We start from the raw sequence: 23,518 nt of genomic DNA on the forward strand, positions 1-23,518 counted from the left end.
GAAGAACGCGAGGGTGCGCCGCCAAAGTTCATGGATACCGAATTGGAGGAATTGCTCGATCAAGATCCGGCTCAAACGCAAGAAGAGGTTGCAAAAACTTTGGGAGTTGATCAATCAACCATTTCCAAACGTTTAAAAGCCATGGGAATGATCCGAAAGGTAGGCCATTGGGTGCCGTATGAATTGAAGCCAAGAGACGTTGAACGCCGTTTTATGGCATGCGAACAACTGCTTCAACGGCACAAAAGAAAGGGTTTTTTGCATCGAATTGTGACTGGCGATGAAAAGTGGGTCCATTACGACAATCCAAAACGTCGGGCAACGTATGGATACCCTGGCCATGCTTCAACATCGACGTCGGCGCAGAATATTCATGGCCTGAAGGTTATGCTGTGTATCTGGTGGGACCAGCTGGGTGTTGTGTATTATGAGCTACTGAAACCGAATGAAACGATTACGGGGGATGTCTACCGACGACAATTGATGCGTTTGAGCCGAGCACTGCGAGAAAAACGGCCGCAATACGCCGATAGACACGACAAAGTTATTTTGCAACATGACAATGCTCGGCCACATGTTGCACAAGTGGTCAAAACATACTTAGAAACGCTCAAATGGGATGTCCTACCCCACCCGCCGTATAGTCCAGACCTTGCGCCATCCGATTACTATCTCTTCCGATCGATGCAACATGGCCTGGCTGACCAGCACTTCCGTAATTACGATGAAGTCAAAAAATGGATCGATTCGTGGATTGCGGCAAAACCGACCGAATTTTTCACAAAGGGAATCCGTGAATTGCCAGAAAGATGGGAAAAAGTAGTAGTAAGCGATGGACAATATTTTGAATATTAAATTTGTAACCATTTTACGTCAATAAAGTTTCAAATTTCGAAAAAAAGCCGCACGAACTTATTCATAGTCCTATTAAAATACATTTTTTCCTTCATATATAATAAAAAAATTAATAATTATAACATTAAAACAACAGGTATTATTAACAAACTTGGTTTTATTTTAAATTCTTCAAGTGAATCAAATCTATATATATAAATGTGAAAATCTGTCCCTATATTCGCTTAAAACTCGCGAACGGGCTCACCTATCCAAACCAAATTTTTAGGCTTTGTTTGGACTATTCAGTAGATGGTTTGTGTTTTAAAATTTTAAGAATCGGACACCAGGGTCTCGAGAAATAGGCCAAAACGTGAACCCGGGTAACCCTAGGATGTGTTTGTACAATATGGGTAGCAAATGGAAGCTGTTGATGATTCTATAGAATAGAGTATTTTTGATGCCGCTCCGTGACTAGGGTCTCGAGATATCGCCCAAAATGTGGACCCCGATAACTTAAGGATGTGTTCGTACAATATGGGTAGCAAATGGGAGCTGTTGATGATTTCTATAGTATAGAGTATTTTTCATACCGTTCCGTGACTAGGGTCTCGAGATATAATCCAAAACGTGGACCCGGGTAACCCTAGGATGTGTTTGTACAATATGGGTAGCAAAGGGAAGCTGTTGATGATTCTATAGTATAGAGTATTTTTGATGCCGCTCCGTGACTAGGGTCTCGAGATATCGCCCAAAATGTGGACCCCGATAATTTAAGGATGTGTTCGTACAATATGGGTAGCAAATGGGAGCTGTTGATGATTTCTATAGTATAGAGTATTTTTCATACCGTTCCGTGACTAGGATCTCGAGATATAATCCAAAACGTGGACCCGGGTAACCCTAGGATGTGTTTGTACAATATGGGTAGCAAATGGAAGCTGTTGATGATTCTATAGTATAGAGTATTTTTGATGCCGCTCCGTGACTAGGGTCTCGAGATATCGCCCAAAATGTGGACCCCGATAACTTAAGGATGTGTTCGTACAATATGGGTAGCAAATGGGAGCTGTTGATGATTTCTATAGTATAGAGTATTTTTCATACCGTTCCGTGACTAGGGTCTCGAGATATAATCCAAAACGTGGACCCGGGTAACCCTAGGATGTGTTTGTACAATATGGGTAGCAAATGGAAGCTGCTGATGATTCTATAGTATAGAGTATTTTTGATGCCGCTCCGTGGTTAGGGTCTCGAGATATCGCCCAAAATGTGGACCCCGATAACTTAAGGATGTGTTCGTACAATATGGGTAGCAAATGGAAGCTGTTGATGATTTCTATAGTATAGAGTATTTTTCATACCGTTCCGTGACTAGGGTCTCGAGATATAATCCAAAACGTGGACCCGGGTAACCCTAGGATGTGTTTGTACAATATGGGTAGCAAATGGAAGCTGCTGATGATTCTATAGTATAGAGTATTTTTAATGCCCCTCCGTAACTAGGGTCTAGAGATATAGACCAAAACGTGGACCTGGATAACCCTAGGATGAGTTTGAACCGGTACCTTACCTGTATATAGGTGACCACCACAATCAAATTTTAAAAAAGTACAGAAAAGGCTATTGTGACATCTTTAGAAAGTATGTTGAATGAAAAAAATCAACTAATTCAACTGTTTAAACATTTTACGAGTTCTATAAAGAAAACTTAATATGAAAAATTTCTTGCGATATAAACAAACATTTTATGTATGGTGGTGCGAAGCCCACTGGGTGATGCTAGTAAGTTATAAGACAATATCTTGGTTTAAAGAAAGAGCTATTCTGTCACCAACTATCGAACAAGTAGATAAAGTAAATAACTTGATTATTTCAAAGATTGATGCGCCGACGAAAATATACTACTCGGTCGATACTGTTCTCGATTTGGAAGAAGCTGTTCAATTTCCTACAGAATTTCTAAATTCTTTGAACCCGTCTGGACTCCCTCCTCACAAAATGGAGCTGAAAATAGGTTGTCCTGTTATTTTATTAAGAAACCTAAGTCCACCTAAACTTTGCAATGGCACGCGTTTGCTGGTAAAATCACTGACAACTTTCATAATAGAGGGCACAATACTCACAGGATGTGGTACCGGAGAAGATGTATTGATTCCCCGAATCCCTCTGATACCATCGGATCTACCACTCCAATTTAAACGCTTACAATTTCCGGTAAAGACATCTTTTGCAATGACCATTAATAAATCTCAGGGTCAAACCTTCAACGTTGCAGGCTTAGATTTGAGTGTTGACTGTTTTTCACATGGCCAACTGTATGTCGCTCTTTCAAGAGTAACCTCTAGAGAAAACATGTTTGTATTGTCTAATGACAAGAAGGCTATGAACGTTGTATATAAAGACATTCTGTAATATAGTAATTGTTGTAAAAATAAAATAAATACATATGTAAAAATGCAAAAAGTTAATATGCAGAAATGTAGGGTATGAATTTAGATATCCCAAAGATAGCAGGAAATCTTCATGTTATATAGAAAGGGGAATTGTTTTACTCCAAATTTAACGCGTGCGGGCCAAAACTACTGGAACGATTTTAATCATTTTTTCAGTGAGTGACATAGGGAATATATTTTATACCCGTGCGAAGCAGGGCGGGTTGCTAGTATTCTGATAAGCTGCGTTGTTATTAATACAATTTTTTGTAACCACATTTAAGCTTGTATGGCACTTTTCATCTAAGCGAGTGCTGGAGCTGAGTGTATGGTCCGACAATCAACAAACATTTTGGGTTTCACAATAATCGATTCAATGATGATTTATTTGGATGTAATTGTATTGGAGTATTATTCATGAGAAGTACATACACACGTATTTAACGCTCCCAACATGTTAAACTGGTATTTTATATAATGGTTTGACCTTGCGTCAAAAAAAGCTTTAATAAAAAAATTACTTTTATTACCAAAGTATTAAAAGAAGAAAATTAACATAATTTAAATAAAATAACCATTATTAATGACCCTTTCGGGTGAACGGATCAGTAACAATTGCATTTCCAGATTTTAATATATAAATTTATATCGGTACACAACAACATGAATTTTGGTAGCTTACCTGGAACAGCAATATCATACTCTGACCAAATGTCTTAAAATTACAAACGTCGTTAATACCACTTTTTCCCGCACATGCATAAAAAAAGCAAAGATGAACATGACGAGAAAGAGCAGCAGTCAAATGTTGAATAGAGGCGGCAGCGACATAGCTAGTCCGAACAACAATGTTCGCATACCTTTGGCATCTTTGACCAGACGTAGCACTCGGTCCACCTTTGCAACACGCACAACCCGCAATAGCGTTGGAGATACGAAGTACTCTTCAATTACGATACTTTTAGGCACACTATACATCGTCAAAGATTTCAGGGATGCGTTTAAGAACAAGATACTTTGTTCGAACACAAAGCAACAGGCGTTTTGGAAAATGCCCTATACTAAATTTTAATACATAAATCTATACTATAAAGGTGAATGTCCGCGCATCACTACGAAACGACAACACCAAATGACGTAAAAACTTTTACACATTCATATTTTCACCCAATGAAGGTTATAGGCATGTTTTTATGATGGAACTCCCTTCCCACAGCCCCCAGGCCGCGCCACCACTCTCATTTAATCTAAAAAATCTTAGTTTTTCCTATTTCCCACTATTTACAGCACACTCTAGACTTCATAATCCGCATAAGCTGTTCAACTATGACCCAAATGCACAGTTCAAAAACGGTTTGAGCTAGAAAATTAATAAAACTAATTTTGCTTGATATATATTTTTCTGATTGGTTATTTTGATTTTATTCAACGAGGCATAGCAACGGATGCCGGATATTGTAATATTATGGTTTATTATTATAATTATTTTCTATGAAATTATTGTTTGTAATTATTTTATATACATATCCTAAATCCTTTAAAACTACTCCTACGCGAGCGGGGCCGGCGGTTAAAGCTAGTAAATAATAAAAGCACTTACTTGCGATGTTTTCGCAACATTTGTATTATTATTATTTCATAAACTTCAAATCACATATACTTGTATATGGTACATAAAAATTTAGTACAAATCGTTTACGGCCGAAAGTAAAATATTATTAGATTACATCATTGTCTTGACCCAGTCCCAAGTGAAGAAATTTTCCAATACTTTCGCTTTAATTATAAACTTTCATTACGTTTTATTCTAGGTAGTTCGTAAAAATGTACCTTAAAATGAGTACTAGTTCACTTTTGAGTTTATTTTATATTTTATTTCTTTTCTTAAAATTTCGGTTTATACTTAAAAATAATATAACAATTAAAACTTGACATTCACAAACTTTTAAAGGATCTGTTTGTCGCAAGATTTCGTATTCAGTTTTGTTTGTTTTCTAGGAAATTTTGTTGATATGTTATGCTGTAACTCTAAGAACTAATACTTTTTCTCCTATCTAAAAAGAAACAATAACATAAATTTATGAGATCGTTGTTCACAAATAAATAACACATATTTGACCTTGCGTCGTTTATATGTTAAAAAAGGGTTTAAATGCCGATATCTATACTAATATTATAAAGAGGAAAACTTTGTTTGTTTGTTTGTTTGGTTGTAATGAATAGGCTCAAAAACTACTGGACCGATTTTAAAAATTCTTTCACCATTCGAAAGCTACATCATCCACGAGTAGCATGGATTATATTTTATTTTGGAAATAGGGCTCGAGATATAGGTCAAAACGTGGACCCGGGTAACCTTCGGATGTGTACGTACAATATGGGTATCAAATGGAAACTGTTGGTGAATGCTTTAGTGCAGAGTATTTTTCATGCCGCTCCGTGACTAGGGTCTCGAGATAGAGACCAAAACGTAGACCCTAGAATGTGTTTGTACAATATGGATATCAAATTGAAGCTGTTGGTGAATGCTTTAGTACAGAGTATTTTTCATGCCGCTCCGTGACTGGGGTCTCGAGATATAGGTCAAAATGTGGACCCGGGTAACCTTTGGTTGTGTATGTACAATATGGATATCAAATGAAAGCTGTTGATAAGTGCTTTAATACGGGGTAATTTTCATACCTATTGATGACTAGGGTCTGGAAATATATGCCAAAACGTGGACCCGCCGTGTCTTTGCACCGAATTAAACCAAACTTACACACATTGTTAAGGAGGTATTGAAGATGGTTTCCGTATAGTTTGGATACCTATTGGTAGATAGGGTCTCGAGATATAGGTCAAAACGTGGACCCGGGTAACCTTCGGATGTGTATGTACAATATGGGTATCAAATGGAAGCTGTTGGTGAATGCTTTAGTTCAGAGTATTTCCATCCGCTCCGTGACTAGGGTCTCGAGATAGAGACCAAAACGTGGACCCTAGAATGTGTTTGTACAATATGGATATCTAATGAAAGCTGTTGATAAGTGCTTTAATACGGGGTAATTTTCATACCTATTGATGACTAGGGTCTGGAAATATATGCCAAAACGTGGACCCGCCGTGTCTTTGAACCGAATTAAACCAAACTTACACACATTGTTAAGGAGGTGTTGAAGATGGTTTCCGTATAGTTTGGATACCTATTGGTAGATAGGGTCTCGAGATATAGGTCAAAACGTGGACCCGGGTAACCTTCGGATGTGTATGTACAATATGGGTATCAAATGGAAGCTGTTGGTGAATGCTTTAGTTCAGAGTATTTCCATCCGCTCCGTGACTAGGGTCTCGAGATAGAGACCAAAACGTGGACCCTAGAATGTGTTTGTACAATATGGATATCAAATGAAAGCTGTTGATAAGTGCTTTAATACGGGGTAATTTTCATACCTATTGATGACTAAGGTCTCGAAATATATGCCAAAACGTGGACCCGCCGTGTCTTTGCACCGAATTAAACCAAACTTACGCACATTGTTAAGTAAGTATTGAAAATGGGTTTCGTAAAGTTTGGTTGTAATTCGGAGCACTGGCAAAGGGTACAGCGTTCTTTTGAACCAGCCATAATGTCGCTTACTCTTTTAACGCTTGGGGCGGAACTGAACTGTCAAATTGACAGTGTGAGTTACAATGTGTCAATATTTCTTTCTGATTTGGATACCATAAGGAAAAAACGTAAGGGCAACATGTAAACATTTTTTGTGAATTTTTTTGGAGTGGATTTTGGAACAGTGAATAATTTCTTACGAAATTTGAGAATTTAATGTGAAATCCGAATGAAATTATGTGTTCGTGGAAAAAAAATTTTGTTTCGTTTTTTTTTTTTTTAAATATGGATAATGAATGGTTAAAAAAGTTCCAATGCTTAATAAAACATATAAATTGAAACGAAAAATGCATGGATGATCAGGAAAAAAGACGATTGTTTATTCATATGCGTTGATTTGAAATTTAAAAACAATCTTCTTTTTTCCTGATTTTCAATTTATATTTTATATTTACTCAAAAACAAATAGAAAAACAAAAAATATTGTTTATGCCAAAGCGCTTGAATAAAGAATAAAGAAATAAATAATATGAAAATCATATATTTTCTGTTCTAAACCATATCTATTCTATTTTAGTGTGCCCAGCGAAGGGGCACAAATCCATTTATAATTGTTTTATTTTTTAAAATTGTCGGGGCAACTTAAAATCGAATAATAGTATACAAATTTACAATCTATGAGCTTGTAAGAAATCAGCTTACTTAATAATAATTAAGAACTGCCCTGCTTTGGGAAACTATCCATTTTGCAGTTCAGTACTTCTATTTGTATTGCTCGTAAAAATGCAATGACATGTGAAGAAATTATCAATTAGTCAGACCATTATTATTTATTTCTATACAATTTACATTTTGCTTCGAATCCCAATATTTGTATTTAATTAAAATATGCTACTATCAAAATTATAAATATATGTTTTTGTTTTTGTATTTTGATAGCGACTTACTTAGTAATTGAGTATTGCTTTAGTTATTGATGATTGGAGAGCGCCATTTTGCAAAGGTGTTCAATGATTAACTCGAATCCATATGCACATATTCCCATTCGCTTCCATTTTTAGGGGAAGCTGATGGATCTGATCGGCTTATTATCACGTTATCGCTGCAGCTAGCGTTAACATTGTAGAGTTATTATTAGGGCAGATTGTTGATGTCGTTGGGAAGACAGAAGTATCTATGTCAGTATTGGATGTTAATGAGTTATCCAGCATCGAAGTAGCTGTAGAGCTAGCTAGCATTGTTGTTTTTTCGACTAGTGGCTTCGAAATCATTACTTGTAGTATGAAAGCTTTGTATTTCCGATAGTCCTTCTGTATTCGCTCTACGCCGCTTCTAACTTGTAAAGTTCAGTTCTACTGCTGACTTTTGGGATGCCTTGAGTGGTTCGGTTGTCGCGTGGGACCAGGGTAAGACGATACTAAGAGAGGTGGAGTGCGCGTCATTGTGTAACTACTTGGATAGTGGACGCCTTTTGGATGTATAACCTGAAATGAAAAAAATAGAAAAAGAATAGGATAGATTAAGAATCAAAATATTAACATATGTTTAAAGTTGTATCAAATGTTTTTAATTTATCTGTAGTATTATTTAAAAAAAAAAATATTACAAAATAAACACAGCAGTAGAGTTTTTATGCGTTATTACACTGGGTGTTTTTTAAGAGCCTGAGAACTTAAAATAATAGTATAAAGCATAAATATTGTTGGAATGATTTTTTTTCTTGTATGATAGATAACTTCGTGGCAGATGTATGTCGCGGCTACGTGTTACGTGGCTCATTATATCAGTCCAACTTTGATCACTTTTTCCAATAAATCTAAATGAGCCCAATCAACAAAAATGGGCGTGAACGATGGTCATTTGGATTCAATTCTTACACGAGTTGTATTTTATATAAAGCCAAGATCCTTAGGTAAAATTTCCTACGTAGTCGAAGGACAAAGGTCTACAAGTTGAGAACGACGACTAATCGACATTTCGGCGTTTTACCTCATAGAGCTAAAAAACACCCTATATATGAAGATAGTGCATGGCATTTAATGTCTAAGGCATATTGTTTCTTATTTCATTTAAATACTCTTTTTACAAAAATATAATTAATTCTTTACAAAAACCATATAAATCCCGTTTTCAAATTTTGTGCAAAATTTCCATCAAAACTTCAAACTTTTTAATCCGAACTTTAGGAAATTTTCCAGTCAATTTAGAGTAGGCTCAAAACTAACGTTGAATTTCGACAATTTGTTTTTACTGGCGGTCTTGCAAATTTTCTCAATACAACGAATGCTCGAAATTTTCTCGCAGCAGATAAATGCATTACGATAGCAAATACAAGCAAGCACATCACGTACTTTGTGAGAAATAGTTTTCAAGTTATTAGTTAGTCAAAGAAAATAATGCAAATCATAATAGAAATTTACTGCTTTTAAAAAATCTGTATGAAAAATCATGTATATATCCTTTATGATTTAATTATTTAATAAGGACCTTGTTACTGAAATTGTCAACGGGAAATTAGTTTGGAGCAAAAAAAAAACTATCATCGAATCAGCAAGACTAAAAAACAATTATTGACACTTAAAGCCCGTCATGTTTTTCGAGATTTGAATTAAATTCTGAAGTTTGATTCATTTTGAACGGCCCCAGTTTGATGAAAGAAATGGAGTTTCAACGTCATAACGGTATGAAAAATACTGAAACATCATTGAAATATATGCAATAGTTTCGTCAAACTGGTTTGAACTTACCGATTTAACCTCAGTCTCTTGGAGGCTTACCTCAACCTTGTGATGATGTAGCATAACTAACAGACGCTGGTGGTCCGAATGCATATTCGGAACTTCGTGTGTTACTGAATGGACTCCTACAATCGGCAATGGACCATTTATGTGTGGAATGCCTATGAGTTCCTTGCACGGAAGCACATTTTGGACCTTTCGCTTATTTCTAAAAAGAAGAGAAAATACTATTTTTAATACTCGTATACTTTTAGTACTGGTAATACTATTTCTAATCCTCGTATATAATTCAATAAGGCCGCCATCGTAGCCGAATGGGTTGGTGCGTAGCTAGCCTTCGGAAGTCCCAGGTTCGAATCACCGGCCGTGAAACATCAAATGATAGAACAAGTTTTTTCTAATAGCGGTCGCTCCTCGGCAGGCAATGGCAAACTTCTGAGTGCATTTCTGCCATGAAAATGCTCCTCATGAAAAACCATCTGCCGTTCGGAGTTATCTTAAAACTGTAGGTCTCTCCATTTGTAGAACAACATCAAAACGCACAGTACAAATAGGAGGAGGAGCTCGGTCAAACACCCAAAAAAGCGTGGGTGAACTTAGATTTTTACAAAAAACTTCGATTGGGTAATGCGACTTAGACCTTTCTAAATGGTGATTATGAAATATCTATATTTTGTAAATTTTTATTGGGATTACTAATTATTAAGAAAACGAAGTTCCCTTCAGGATCAACTTTACCGAAGGTAGCACTAGTCCACAGGGTCTGAGTTTTATACGGAGGCTTAAAGTTCAAACATTTTAGGTTAAAGTGCGAGTAGTTTATCGAAATGACTTCAAATATAGTTTCTGTTTTGAGACTTTTATAATAGCGTTTAAAGGGGAATATTCTGCAGTGCATTTTGATCCTCTATCTCCTACCTAATAGGGAATGTTTTGACTCTTTCTCAAAGCATATGTAAAGAAAGTTCATTTTAATTTATTAAATTAAATTGTTTTATAGAAATTTAAAGCAGACAATTTTATTGGGGGTCACCATTGACGAAAAATTCCTATGGGTTAAGATAAGTGCATAAGAAAGTTTAGTCCAAGCTAATGCTAATGGCAAGTATTTTTCCCGAATAAGACATGTAGCAGTTTGAAAAAATTAAAAATATTAGAAAAGTTGGCATTCGAATATATTTTTCCCTCCAAACCCCAGAAGATGTATCTGAAATTGTAATTGAGGTAGAAAAAGAATAGGGAAAGTTCGTAAGTATAAGATAGCACAATCCAAATAACATCTGATAATACGCCTCTAGCACATTTTTTAGCAACCAGCACCCGAGTTGGTAGTCTAGAAATTTTCGATGTATTTATTAACCATAAATCATTTAATAGAACTTACTTGCATACAAATAGTGATAATATAAGAGCCACTAGGATAAAAAGCAGGCAGAAAACTGCAATCACAGCAGATGTTTGAAGCGATTGCCTCTTGTAGAAACTGGTATCGAAGATCTGTAATTATATCAAGAAAAATCGTCTACACATGCATTTTTACTTTCGATTTTCAGTTATGTACATATGTATGTATATTAGAGTGTCCCAAAAAAATTAAAGTGTTTTTTTTTTTACGCATACCCTCTTATTTTGTTTGAATGGTATCAAAACATCTAAAAATAAAGTTTCGTCTATTTAATATAGAATTACGGCAACCCGTGCCGAGTTGCGCGGAAACCTAACGGTACGTGTATGGTACGGCGCGCGCTAACTGTCGGATTGATTGCGTGTAATTACTTGTTTGTTTTATTAGTAATCGCGTTTTTTTCGTGTAGTCAACATGTCAGTGGAGTTACAAAGTTTCAAAAAGGAGATATTTTTAATAGGGGACGTAAAACATCAAATCACCGGTTCTAAACTTCCCTCTAACGGGCAAGTACTGGCAGTTTTGTTCTATAATATCCGTGAAGTGAACTTAAGTGCCAATTCGTGAGTGTATTATTTATTGGGAAAAGGCACGTATACCGACCAGATCAATATCTAACTATGTTAAGAAACTAGTTAACTTATACTAAGTTTGGAGAGAATTGCAAAAAATGCGAAAAAAACTCAAGAAGTGTTTGAACAGCGTCGACAGGAGTTTGTTTCAAACTTAAACAATTTGTTTGACATCGCACATGCCAATGCTCTTCAATCGATTAAAATAAATGAAGATAAGATCTTCTTGCAGCGCCAAAAAGAACCAGGTCGGCCCGGTCACTTAGCCGGAGTGGACAAAAAACTAACAATAAAAGAGGAAAGGACGCGCCTTAGAATCATCGAGGAGGAAAAGCGACGTGCTAACAATTTTTCATCCTTAGCACCATCAACATCATCTTGCGAACCACCACTAGAAAAGTCATCTTCTGATTCTGAAATAATAGAATTAGAAGAAAATAGGTCCAGCGCAAGAGAAGCCTCCTCTCAGCCCGATAAAACTTCTATGCGGAAAAATATCATAACTCCTAAGTTAGTTGCCGCATTAGACAGGTGTCAGTTAAGTGTGAGGGATTCTGTCTTTATAATCGAAGCTACTATTGAGGCTCTGGGGCACAATACGGATGAATTCCCTATAAGCAAGTCCTCCATCCATAGAGTTCGTACGGGAATGCGAAAAGAACGGGCTGAAGCTATACACATTGATTTTCAAAACAAGGTCCCGGACACGGTAACTGTCCACTGGGACGGGAAACTGTTGCTAGCTCTAGATTCACGTAAAAGTAAAGAAGAACGCCTACCGGTAGTTATTACATAAGATAATAAAGAACAAATTATTGCTGTTCCTAAATTGGAAAGCTCGACAGGAAGGGAATAGGCAGACGCAGTTTGGGATGCTATTACGAACTGGAACCTTGAAGACAAAGTGCAGATTCTCTGTTGTGATACTATTGCTTCTAACACAGGCCGCATAAATGGAGCATGTGTGCTCCTCGAACAAAAACTGGGTAGAGAAGTGCTTATTTTTGCTTGCCGTCATCACATTTACGAATTTGTACTTAAAGGCGTGTTTGAAGCGAAAATCACTCAAGTAACTACAAGCCCAGACATCCCATTATTCAAGAAATTCCGAGAAAACTGAAAAAATATCGATCCCGAGAAAAAACAAAGCTGTACAGAAAAGCTATCTTGTTTTAAAGTTTCGGAAATTGACAAGCTGCTAGAATTCTACAAAACTGAATTAACCAAAGAAATCGTTAGAGATGACTATCGCGAATTAATTGAGCTTTCCATTATATTTCTTGGCGGAGATTCAGAGAAGAAATTTAAGATTCGGCCTCCAGGTGCTATGCACCAGGCTCGATGGATGGCGAGAACCATTTATTCCTTAAAAATATCGTTACTTAGCTCTCAATTCAGAATTTCAAACTAGGATAAGGCAGCTCTGTTGGACGTATGTCTGTTTATCGTGACATCCTACGTAAAACCCTGGCTCCAATGTATTTTAGCAGTAAAGGTGCCGTATCAGGATTTGTGTTTCTTGAAGGCCATGAAAAATTACGAAACAATAGACAAAAGCATTTCAAAAGCAGCTTTGCAGAAGTTTTGCCAGCATTTGTGGTATTTGACAGATGAAGTATCTATTCTGGCCTTATTTGATGATGAGTCGATCTAGAAACTAAAGTAAAAATGATTGCTAACTTAACTAGAGAAACCCCAATAGCCCACAATAAACGTGCATCCAAAGAAGAACTCTGTGGCCCACTTTTTGGTACGTTAGTTAAGCTTTGATTTTGTTCTATGACTACGTTTGCTAATAGGTATAATTGATAGCTGATCTATGTATCTGTTTTAATTTCAGAGAGAAACATTGATGACTTCGTCTCTGTCAAAAGCAAGTTCCTGTTTAATCGACTCCAGATTGACGACAGTTTTCTGAACAAGTGCCCCTCTTCGTGGTCAAATGATGACAGGCTAAAGGCTAAAAAGAAGCTGCTAGGACTGAAAGCAGTTAATGATACGGCAGAAAGAGCGGTTAAGTTAATGCAAGACTTCCATGGTTTGATCACTGTTAAAGAGGAGCAAAAACAGTTTTTATTACGTTGCGTACAAGAACACAGACAGGTATATCCCGATTGTAAAAATCAAACTTTGAAAAGAAAATTCGATGATTGATGTCCCTTTTATAATGAAAAGAAAATAAATACGAAATATGTGTTTTATTTTTATATATTTAATTAATTTAAAAATTCAATTACACTTCTCTCTATTGTAAGCCTATAGCTTTCATACTAACTTTTAAACTTAAAGTTTGACATCAAGTCGGCACGGGTTAATGCCATCCGATCTCAATAATATTTTATATTTAAGTTTTTAGAGTCAAATGGAGGAAAATAAAGGGTATGCGTATTGAAATTCCGAAAAAACAATTCCCCCTTGTAGCCTGGGACACCCTAATGTACAATATATATATACTAGCGGACCCTCACCCGCTTCGCTGGGTGAAAGAAAAATATAAATGAAAAGTGTTCTTCGTTTTTTTCTTGTTTCATCATTTAATTCATGCTCGGTCATTATTTAGTGACTTATTCTAATAACAATGTTTTATTTATTTTAGTGACTTACTCTAATGATTGTAAACTAACAACTTATTCTAAAGCCTTCTGATACACAAAATTTGTTGTTTTATTTTCATGCGGTGTATAAATATAAAGTAACGATGGTTTCCCTACTCGAGAACATCCTACATACAGTTGCCCATGTCCAAAGCATGGATAAGTTAAGTCAATTCCACATAATTGAAGTGTTTGACCTTGAGACTTATTGATTGTAATAGCAAAAGCAAGGCAAATGGGAAATTGAAGTCGCTTAAAATCAAAAGGCAAATCTGTTGAAATCATTGGAATGCGCGGAATCAAAACATCTTCACCTTTAAATTTACCTTTCAAAATTGTTGCTTCAATTACATTGTTCATTGTCCGTTTCACTGCTAATCTTGTCCCATTGCATAGTTTCGACTGATTGACTAATTTCAATTGCAAACGATGTGGTGGCAAGCCAGGCAAATTAAGTGAATTCAAAAATTCAATTAGATAATTCACTACATCGTCGGGACTAGTGATTGAATCAATTGCTTTATAGGTGACAACTTGAAATTTGAGTCAATATACTGGCATTGATTTCATTGACATCGACATTTTTGGCAATTAATATAGCTCTCTCGCTTAGCCAATCTTGATTTCGATAGTTTTGTGCAATATTTGGGAATACATTTTGCACTAATTGTACGCTCTCAATTCATCAGCTGCTGTTGATTTGGGAATAACAGGTAAAGTTTGTCGAAAATCACCGGCCAATAGAGTTAGTGCACCACCAAATATATTTGTGTTATTTCGAAAATCTTTCAGTGTTCTATTTAAGGCTTCCAGTGATTTTTTATGAGCCATCGTGCATTCATCCCATACAATAATTTTACATGTTTGTAAAACCTTTCCCATTCCAGAATTTTTAGAAATGTTGCAAGTTGGTTCTTCATTTACTTGCATATTTAATAGTAACTTTAATGCAGAATGTGCAGTGCGACCGCCGCACATACATGTATTTGAAAGATCTACGGGGTCAAAAGTCCATTTAACAAAACAATAAATACATTTACAAAAATGACTTCCAGAGGTACCTGACCCTTCCGAGAACAAAAGCCAACCCCTCCCGGGCACCCTACAAGCATTTGACATACGATAACGGCAGTCGGAATTCGATCGTATCACCTCGTGTACGTTATCTGCTCTCGGCACTCTTGCAAAACCCAAACTTTAAAAGTGAAATTTTATGTTTTTGTGTTCAACAGTGGAGTAAAGAGTTATGGATTCTGAAGCATCAGGTTAGTAATGAATGAAATCAATTAAAATCTTTATAATTTTCAAGTATTAAAGTTAACTTTTCAACCCTATAAGTATACACCTTCTCAAACTACTTTTTTTTCTTAAAATAATATTTGTTAGTCAATAAGTAATACTATCGAGATAGATCCGGTTAAGATTCGAATGTAATTGTTTAGTATGTACCTTGTTTTGACAATTCATCAAAGAATTTGATCCGGATAAGTCCGGATAAACGGTATTTTAGTACTTTGAATGTTGTTGGTAAAATTTTATGAAAAAGGTCTTTTCCATTACAAGGGATTAAGCGAAATATTTATTTGTTGTAGGTTCAATGGGAACATCGGGAATGAGGATTGTGACTAGAAAATACTTGTTTGACCTCATGAACAATGAAAATTTACCCAACATAGAGGCAAGGCTAAATTTCTTGAAAGATCAGTTTATGTCTATTAAAGGATTCTCTGACAAACAAATTGAGACGTTGAAAAGCAATTTTGCACATTTCAAATCAGAATTTAAAAATCGATGGACTAAAGCTCATTATAAAGAAGCGGTATTCCTAAAAAGTAATGAGTCTTGGCTGAACGGAACCTTCGCCATTCCCGTTGTTGCTGACAGTCCTTCAAATCGAACAGGACGACCGAGTAAATCTTTTGGAGATCTGAGCGAAAGAAAATGATACGGATTCAGATACGAACATTTTTCAAAGCTGCTTTGCTCCTGTAAAATTAGTATGCGGCCAAAACATGGAAAAGACTATATGGGAAAATCCAACACCATCTCCTCCTCGATTTTGTCGGCCTATAAGATTTAAATTTATCAAAGAGACTACTGATGTAACGGAGCAAGAAATTAATCACGTCAATAATCAGATAAACAGTCTGGTTGCAACAGAATTTGACTTGAGTGGCAAACATTATTCAGTGAAACACGAATTTATAATGACAATGGTTGACGGAAAGGTCTGTAATGCTGCCACAGAAACCACATCAACCAGTCGTTGCTACATTTGCGGCACAACCTCAAAGGATTTCAACAATTTGGATAAAACAATAGATGTTAATTTCGAGGCTATTCAATTTGGCCTTTCGGTACTACATGCCAGGATAAGAATATTTGAGAGCATTCTCCATTTGTCTTATAAGTTGCCAGTAAAAAAATATAGAGCAGGAAAAACCGAAACTGAAAAAAGCCTCGAGAAAGAGAGTTAACAAGAGATCCAGGACAGGTTTCGCCAAGAAACGGGATTGTTAATAGATATGCCAAAGGCGAATTTCGGTAATACCAATGACGGTAACACAAGCCGAAGATTTTTCGACAATCCTCAATTAGCATCCGATATAACAGGCATCAGCTACGAATTAATATATAGACTGAAAGTTATTCTAGAAACAATTTCTAGTGGTCATAAAATTAATCCTGAAAAATATGATATTTATGCAACAGAAACTGCTCGATTATATGTGGATCTTTATCCGTGGCATCCCATGACACCCACAATGCACAAAATCCTTATTCATGGAGCTGTTATAATAAAGAGTGCTTTGTTACCAATTGGCCAGCTCTCTGAAGAGGCTGCAGAAGCCCGAAATAAGCATTTGCGCTCTTACCGGCTAGATTTTGCCCGAAAATTTACTAGAGAAAATTGCAACAGGGATATTTTTAACCGCCTCCTTTTAAGTTCGGACCCCTTAATGAGCTCTAGGAGGCAAATAAAAAGAAGAAAGTCCCAATAATTTCTGCCAGAAACATTGGAAATGCTCATGCCTGCCGATCCAAACCTAGAATTTTCTTCAGGTAGCGATGAAGAAAATCTAGATAATACCATTTGATTGGATGCTTTTTTTAATTGTTTATATTTTTTTATGTTTGATCTTGTAAATCTTTCTTCATTCTCATATTATATTTCATTCAATAAATGTTTTAAGTTCATTATTTTAGTTGGTTTTATTCAGAAACATCCATTAGCACACGTTAAACCCAAAAAATACTTTTGGCCCCTTAGATTGTTCAAATACCCCTATGTGCGCCGTCCAATAAAGTTGCCGCTATTCCAGATGATGCCAAAGCCAAAGCAATATTATTCTCTGATCGAATGGTGGCCAAAATTAACGACAGCAAAAACGTTTTTCCAGACCCACCTGGTGAATCTAAGAAGAATATTCCTCCTCTTTCATTTGCAACATTGTCTATAATTGTGTCATATGCCTGCCTTTGTTCTGTGTTTAATTTTGGTAGGTTTGTTGTTACAAATGTGTTCAGATCATTTCGATCATATTCTTTTTCTCGTCTTAATTCTGCATTGTATGCATCATGCATCGGCCGATTTGGTGCGATCATACCTAACTCACTCAGAGTTTTTTTGCAATCATCAGGCAAAAGTCTTCGATTTTAATTAATGCCTCATTATATAATTCATCTGTATAATTCAAATTTGGATTTGCAGTAATGCGACGTACTTGATGTAGGATATCTTCTGTCATGTATTCTTGGTAAGTACTCTACAATTCTTTTGGGTTTGCTGGGAAAAATGTAGCAATAATGATGTCAAATAGTGTTCTTATTTGGTGTGGAGAACTTGTTGCACATGCATCCATAAGAGTTGCATCCCACTGATTATCATTTTCAAGCAAATTCAATTCTTTGCATGCTTGCTGATAAGTGCAACAAAGATGACCATTAACTCGTTTCAAACTTTCGAATGATCTTGGGCCGGGAATATCAACTAAGAGTAAACGTACCTTGATGATGCATTTCAAGTAAAATATTTAGGAACATTTGAATAAAGCAATGTTTTTGCAAATGAATCTGTTTCACATAAGTTGAAAAATGCAGTTAGTGTTGTTGCTGGTGGTCGTTCGGCCATTTGTTGAGCAGTATTTTCAGTGAAATAAACACTTTGTTCATTTTCTAAATGGACTGACAAATGAATAACAGCTGGATGGCGATCATGAATCGGAAATGATATTGTAATATTCTCCAAACTGCTTCGTTGCTACTAATGTATCTTCCCATTTGGTATTTAGTAATTTCATCATTTCGATTTACAAATACTGCCATGTCACTTCCTTTATTGATATAATATATTTGCATATGTATTTGATGGATTTTACGGAGTTACAATATTCAACATTTATATGTGCGTTAAATTTTTTCGATAATAATTTGGAATACGGAACTATCCAACGGTTATCGATCTCCACATTTGATTATTTATTTTCACAGTGACTAATTTTCCATTATCTTCTGGTGATCTTCTACGGTACAATGGATATCCATCATTTCCAGTCATTGTTTCAGCAATTAATTGTCTTGGGTAGTTTTTTGAACATTTACCATCAACCATACATGGAGAATTTTGATTTAACGTACCACACGGTCCATGAATCATGTTTTTGGTTACAGTAGTATGTAATTCTGGATCTTCATTTATATCTGGAATTTCAGCACATATAATATGATCAATTTTATCTGTGGTTAGTTTTTGTTTTAACCAAATCAAAATATGCGCATGAGGCAAGCCTCTTTTTTGCCATTCCACAGAATACATGAACATTGTAATAGGTCTATTTATAAGTTCGTGCGGTTTTACAACAGATGGCGTAACTTGATTATTATTCCATCGATCCACATTTCCAAACATTCATTGGAGAGCTACTGTCGTAAGGCACAAACGTCAGTATAAGTTTTTTATTTGAAGCGTAAACAACAATATTTTTACCACACTTGAAAATGTCGAATTTCGTGCCAAATAATGTGTTTTTGCGGGGAATTCTTCTTCATTATTTTAATATGAAGAAAAAAGCAGCCGAAAGTCATCGTATCTTGGTGGAAGTTTATGGTGAGCATGCTCTATCTGAGCGAACGTGCCAGAAGTGGTTTGCACGCTTTAAAAGTGGTGATTTTGGCTTGGAAGACGAAGAACGCGAGGGTGCGCCGCCAAAGTTCATGGATACCGAATTGGAGGAATTGCTCGATCAAGATCCGGCTCAAACGCAAGAAGAGGTTGCAAAAACTTTGGGAGTTGATCAATCAACCATTTCCAAACGTTTAAAAGCCATGGGAATGATCCGAAAGGTAGGCCATTGGGTGCCGTATGAATTGAAGCCAAGAGACGTTGAACGCCGTTTTATGGCATGCGAACAACTGCTTCAACGGCACAAAAGAAAGGGTTTTTTGCATCGAATTGTGACTGGCGATGAAAAGTGGGTCCATTACGACAATCCAAAACGTCGGGCAACGTATGGATACCCTGGCCATGCTTCAACATCGACGTCGGCGCAGAATATTCATGGCCTGAAGGTTATGCTGTGTATCTGGTGGGACCAGCTGGGTGTTGTGTATTATGAGCTACTGAAACCGAATGAAACGATTACGGGGGATGTCTACCGACGACAATTGATGCGTTTGAGCCGAGCACTGCGAGAAAAACGGCCGCAATACGCCGATAGACACGACAAAGTTATTTTGCAACATGACAATGCTCGGCCACATGTTGCACAAGTGGTCAAAACATACTTAGAAACGCTCAAATGGGATGTCCTACCCCACCCGCCGTATAGTCCAGACCTTGCGCCATCCGATTACTATCTCTTCCGATCGATGCAACATGGCCTGGCTGACCAGCACTTCCGTAATTACGATGAAGTCAAAAAATGGATCGATTCGTGGATTGCGGCAAAACCGACCGAATTTTTCACAAAGGGAATCCGTGAATTGCCAGAAAGATGGGAAAAAGTAGTAGTAAGCGATGGACAATATTTTGAATATTAAATTTGTAACCATTTTACGTCAATAAAGTTTCAAATTTCGAAAAAAAACCGCACGAACTTATTCATAGTCCTATTACATCTCCGTAAACTTTATGTTTTAGAATGAAATCCATTAGAGACTGTAGCTTTCGTCTAAACACTCTTGCAGTAATGTCATGCCTATCAGTAGCTGATTGCCCAGTATATAAATGATTCTTAATATCATCCCATTTCGGATTGCATGTGAAAGTTATGAATAAGTCGGGTCGACCATAATTTCTGACATAACACATTGCATCTTGGGCGTATTCATGCATATGCTTTGGACGGCCTGTATACGATGAAGGTAGTATTACCATTTGACCAATGTTATTAACGTTGGTATCGTTGTTAATTGCATCTCGTAAATGTATGTATTCGTCACAGCGTAATTTTCTTTGGTTGAATCTAATGTAATTCAATCGTTCTGTTTCTATTTTCGCATACATGTCAACAATATACTGATGAAATAATTTACGACATTTTAAAATGTGATTCTCTTGATTTTCTCTTATCATGATTCTGTATGCATAATAATTCATTGCGCTTACAGTTTTATTTGTTTCTTGACCATTTGCTGGATTTATTTGTTTTATATCAATCGAATAACCATCTTCACCACGACAGAACATAAGAGGATATTGTAATGCATCATATTTTCGATGCGTTTCATTAACACGTTGCAGTGTATCATTTCTTCTTTGCAAAACAATATATCTTGGTTTAAATTCATCTCCAGATATAACAATTGCAACCTCGTTGCTTGAAGTTGGTTGATTGTATCTTCCACGATGTTCGCCGGCAGGCGTTTTATTTGCATCAATTTTAATTTTATGATTATCAGATGACAATCTTTCGATTGTTGTTTTAAAACTTTGCACCAAAACATTGTGTGTGTGTAATAAATCTTGTAACTCTCTCATAATGACTCTGTTTATATTTCTGGAAAATGCACACCGTGCTTCAAGCTCATCATCGTTGTCATTAATGAAATAAATTTGCAAAAATTTTGACTCTTGATCGGGTAGTGGTAGTAATGTATTAAGTATTAAGTGATATGCTTGCCCTTGAATCTGAAAAAAGCCATAATTTGTGTATATAAAATCTAATGATTCATTAGATGTGTCAGCGAATGTTGTTGAGCGTTGAAGTTTATGTATTACCTTGAACGTTGGCATGAAGTTATCCGTTATAATTTTTCCAGCACCAAGAGATGTCATTTGAAAACATGAATTATATGTGGAAATTTTTTCAAGAAAATGTTTGGAATCGGGTGATGTTCCCGATAATAATGTAACTATTGGTTCGGGCGGATATTGTATGTCTGTTAAACGAACTTTTCCTGCAGCGCAACAAATGCCTGGTGTTTCAGTTTTGAATTTCAATGCTTAACAAAATCCGCAAATTTTATCCATACTTCCAATGACAACGTATTTCTGAGATGAATAATCAAGTTGAGCCATTCTCCGTAAAGTTCATCACAACGCGAAAAACGGCTGAATTTTTATATATATATAGATATATATATTAGATCGTTTACAATTACTTCCGAATTTCCGTGGCCGGGGCAGAGTCCGGAAATGATATTTAACAAAAAAATAATTAATACAATATATAATATATTATATAAAAGTCCGGAGCCTAACAAAGAAATTAAGTTTCTTTTGTTCAAAATTAGCTTTATTAATGTTACAAACACCAAAGCAGTACAACGAAAGAGATCTAGTTGTGGTGGATTACGTAGCTCCACCTTCTACAAGGGACTGTACTTGGTGACGAAAGTTTTGCCCAACGATTGCTTTCTCGTAGAAGACTTGCCAGATATACCAAAAAGGCGAAAGCGCTATGCTGGGATATTCACTAATGATAACATGAAACCATGGCGTGCCAATTGTTTGATAGATGACTACTGCAGAGAGGGAAAATATTATAAAGGAACTACGGAAGGTATCTACGATCAAATCGACAAGAAATCGCACAGGGGAGGCAATCTGTTAGGAAACGCCGAGGTTTCAAATATTGCCCTACGACACAAACCACAGACTGAGAATCGACACAGGCGGAGATAGACTATTCAGTTCGTCAACAAGACTTCAACAAGAAATCAAAGTCGTTTGAAGTGATATCGGTCACATATGCTTCTGTTGCAGTACCTTGTTTTTCCTACTACTAGTAGCTATCAAAACCGACACTGGGGGTTTTTAGCGTTGATTTTAGAGCACATGCCACTGTTACGACAAAAAGCATAGCACTCCACTTCCAACGAAAAAGTTGCCTTTACGTAGAGTATCTGTATCTGCTTCATTTTGGATTAAAATATATAATAAAATATAATTTGAAAAATCATTAAATTCGCAAGAGGTACGATCGTCATTTGTGGAAAGAATTAATTATTGGTTTTGAACTCGTATAAATATTCTACTCGACGCCAGACGAAATACCCACTAACACATCTCAACATATGTATATGTACATTGAATATGACTTAAATTGTAGGTAAATATTAATGACACACTTTACGAAAGTATTGTCGGGTAGTGTTAGTGCATATACTTCGCAGTGATAACGGATCATATAATACTCGTAAACGTCTATTGCTAATATTTAATTGTGGTATCTTCGCTCTTGTGTTCTTTTTTTTTTTTACATATACCTATATGTATGTGTGCAAATATTGTTGTTTTGATCCTAGAACAATGCGATAACTTCAAATAGTGGAGTGTTAAATGATAGGGGAAAGAATTTTTATCAATTAATAATCAAAGGAAATTTAGAAACAAGTAAAGCAACATTTAAAAATGTTTACTATTGTGTTTGTTTTGATTTGCATCATCAAACGAATCAGAATTGAATTTTCATTTATATAGCAATCCGATTAGCTAAATCATTAATTAAATAAGCTCATCAGTATGCATTGAGACAATGGCGCTTTGGAAGGAATGTGGCTTATAATTTAGATTTGAAAAACTTCCCAAATTGTCACTGCGACCGACCAAAAATGCATAGAGTATGTATGAGTATAAGATTGTGCATACTCAAAGTGAAAAAATGAGTGGTATTTTGTCTTGACGTTATTTTAGCTGTGGTGCAGAGAACGTTAATGATATAGAGAAGTCTCATGAGCTACGAATGGTGTGAATTGTCACAAATGAAGTCTAACTGCCAAGATTTTTTATCTCGCCCGTCTCGACAGGAGAAATAGAAGTTCTTAACAGAGCTGAGTACAGTAAATTTTCTCTAATCACATTGGCTCTGCATGGTTTTTGGCGAAATCAAATTGACTAATGGCCGACGA

General features: G+C 36.1%; 1 protein-coding gene across 5 annotated transcripts in view; it reads right to left on the minus strand.

Annotated features, from left to right (window-relative positions):
• Positions 1-7,205: 7,205 nt before the first annotated feature.
• LOC128861276 (uncharacterized) overlaps positions 7,206-23,518 on the minus strand; it is an 84,750-nt gene continuing 68,437 nt past the window's right edge. For 2 of the 5 annotated variants that reach the window (XM_054099299.1, XM_054099293.1), the window contains exons 3-5: positions 10,981-11,093; positions 9,606-9,804; positions 7,206-8,342 (exon numbers count right to left, since the gene is read on the minus strand). In XM_054099299.1, the coding sequence (XP_053955274.1) occupies positions 8,211-8,342; positions 9,606-9,804; positions 10,981-11,093 (444 nt within the window). In that variant the 3' untranslated portion in view covers positions 7,206-8,210. Of the gene's footprint in view, positions 8,343-9,605; positions 9,805-10,634; positions 10,930-10,980; positions 11,094-23,518 lie in introns of those variants that run through there. The other 3 variants (XM_054099308.1, XM_054099326.1, XM_054099316.1) reach the window with 3 other exon arrangements.

Source organism: Anastrepha ludens, chromosome 2 (assembly GCF_028408465.1).
Source record: "Anastrepha ludens isolate Willacy chromosome 2, idAnaLude1.1, whole genome shotgun sequence".
Classification (NCBI taxonomy): domain Eukaryota; kingdom Metazoa; phylum Arthropoda; class Insecta; order Diptera; family Tephritidae; genus Anastrepha; species Anastrepha ludens.